Source organism: Penaeus monodon, chromosome 33, assembly GCF_015228065.2.
Source record: "Penaeus monodon isolate SGIC_2016 chromosome 33, NSTDA_Pmon_1, whole genome shotgun sequence".
In the NCBI taxonomy this organism is placed as follows: Eukaryota; Metazoa; Arthropoda; class Malacostraca; order Decapoda; family Penaeidae; genus Penaeus; species Penaeus monodon.
Window position 1 is genome coordinate 15,101,906 of NC_051418.1, and position 2,052 is coordinate 15,103,957.

Here is a 2,052-nt window from a genome sequence, read left to right on the forward strand (position 1 = left end):
CCAAATTAATGTATGATAAGTAATAAAACTGCAGCTCACCAGTGCCATTGCAGATACACCCAGTGTTGTATTAGTGATAACAAAGAGGAGAACCCTTGAGTTTTCCATGAGAGCAGCCTCCATGGGCAGCAGTCGTCCTGAGCAAGCACTGGCAGCAGGATTGAAAAAGGAGAGCCCATGTTTCAAAAGCATAGGAATGGCAATGTCTTCACGCCATGTCTCTCTGTTTCCCAGAGATCCTCCAAGGTACACATCACGCTCTCCTGTACTGCTGATTGGCCTCAGTGGTCGCCGTGGTAACGCCCAACCTGAAACAGGAAAGGCTTGGTTCTTAACTTGATAATATACAGAATAATTTTTTTTGATCTTTGAGTAATACAATTCTTATATGTTCAAATTTCCATTTTCATTTAAATTAAAAATATTTCCATTTACAAAGATATTTCAACTTACCAAACACTTTCTGAATTGGAGACACAACCGAGTGTGTAAAAACATCCCAGAGTCTCCTGCTTTCTAATCTCTGATTCTTAAACTCTGCTACAATACAGCAGAACTCATCAAAAGTAAGAAAAACATCACTGAGTGGGAGCTCTGTACCATTCAATTCCTGTATCTCCATTCCTGTAAAAGCAATATCATTTTTTAATTTCTTTAGTTTACAACTACCTGCATCTATGTGGCACACATTTGTTGCATTTATGTGTAATTGAGAAAGAATGATTTTTTCAATACAAGGCTTACATTTATAAATATTTACTTACAATAATCACATAATTCAAAATAAAATGTGCAGATTTCATGCACAGTTATAGTCTAAGTCATACTTTATGGTAATGTACATGTCTTTTCTATAGTAGACATGACTATTATTAAATCCAATAATGTAAAAGGACTCAAAGACATTTTTATCATTTAAAAAAAAATCTTGAGGTCAGGAGATAGCAAAAGCAAGAAAGAAAAAAGAGAAATATATGCCCAAATAAAAGTCTAAATAATAGCATAGTTCTTTGTAAACTAACCTTTTTTAGCTGCAACAATTGCTTGGAGTTCTTCATTAGTCAGTTCCTTATTTGTGACCACTTTGTATGCTACCCGTGCCTGCACGAAGAATGAATGTATCAACCAAAGTCATACATTTCAATATATTACATACTTAAATTGTAGTCTATATTCTTGTAAGACTGACATTTTTTCTATTATAATAATTACTTATAACTGAGAAACAAGTAAGTGCTACTTACCTCTGCTAGTGTTATATGCTCTGAATTGGTGTTGACAAATGCATCATGAAGTTTTCTGTAAAGTTAACATACACTTACACTTGCAAAAGTACTTCAAAATCAAGTATATATTTAACAACTATCTTGAACATATATGACACATTTCTAAATTGAATATTCAGGGCACACAAAAACCTCATAAGATATTCATCTTCAACACAACTGTCAAATAGTTAGGAATCATCATCTCCCCAAACTTACATCAGCTTGTCTCCAAGTTGAAGATATGGATACTTAATTGGCTGTACTTGATCTTCAAGACCAAGGTCTTCAGGTCGAAGGTTCTCTCGAAGAATCTAGATAGATAATGCAATTGTGAAAGAGTGAATATAAAAAAGAAATAAAATCTTCAGAGCATCTATGAAAATAACATAAGTGAAAAATTATTAAGAAAAAGAGGAAAACTGTCAGAAAAAAAATGTCTGTCCATACAAAATGAGCAAAAGACAAAAATTTATGTGACAGTTTGGAGATAGTGTGAAGTAACATACCTTAGCTGTACAATTAAGAGCATGATTAATCTCTGGAAAGACTGGAATTCCTTGCCTCTCCACAAGATCTTGCACTGTGTGGAGGCCATTGGTAAGTTCCCTGTACTCTCTGCAACAAGTAATTATTTTGATAAGTTACAAAATACTTTGTGAATCTTCTGAACAATTATCCAATACTGAATGTAATGTAGATACTTAACATATACTACTGGTTAGCAATGAAAAGTGTCTTTGCCCTCTCTATAAACTATATAATGTACATAAAATTTTAGTATATA

At 33.4% G+C, this 2,052-nt stretch overlaps 2 protein-coding genes across 2 annotated transcripts in view; one reads left to right on the top strand and one right to left on the bottom strand.

Moving 5' to 3' along the window:
- The window catches only part of LOC119594267, a gene marked incomplete in the record, with an annotated part of 40,083 nt that overhangs the window by 24,664 nt on the left and 13,367 nt on the right, over nucleotides 1-2,052 (top strand).
- Nucleotides 1-2,052, bottom strand: part of LOC119594072 — a gene marked incomplete at its 5' end in the record, with an annotated part of 3,690 nt that overhangs the window by 579 nt on the left and 1,059 nt on the right. Inside the window, 6 exon segments of the mRNA XM_037943115.1 lie at nucleotides 40-308; nucleotides 454-624; nucleotides 1,023-1,101; nucleotides 1,245-1,299; nucleotides 1,485-1,579; nucleotides 1,775-1,883. Coding sequence (XP_037799043.1) covers nucleotides 40-308; nucleotides 454-624; nucleotides 1,023-1,101; nucleotides 1,245-1,299; nucleotides 1,485-1,579; nucleotides 1,775-1,883 — 778 coding nt within the window.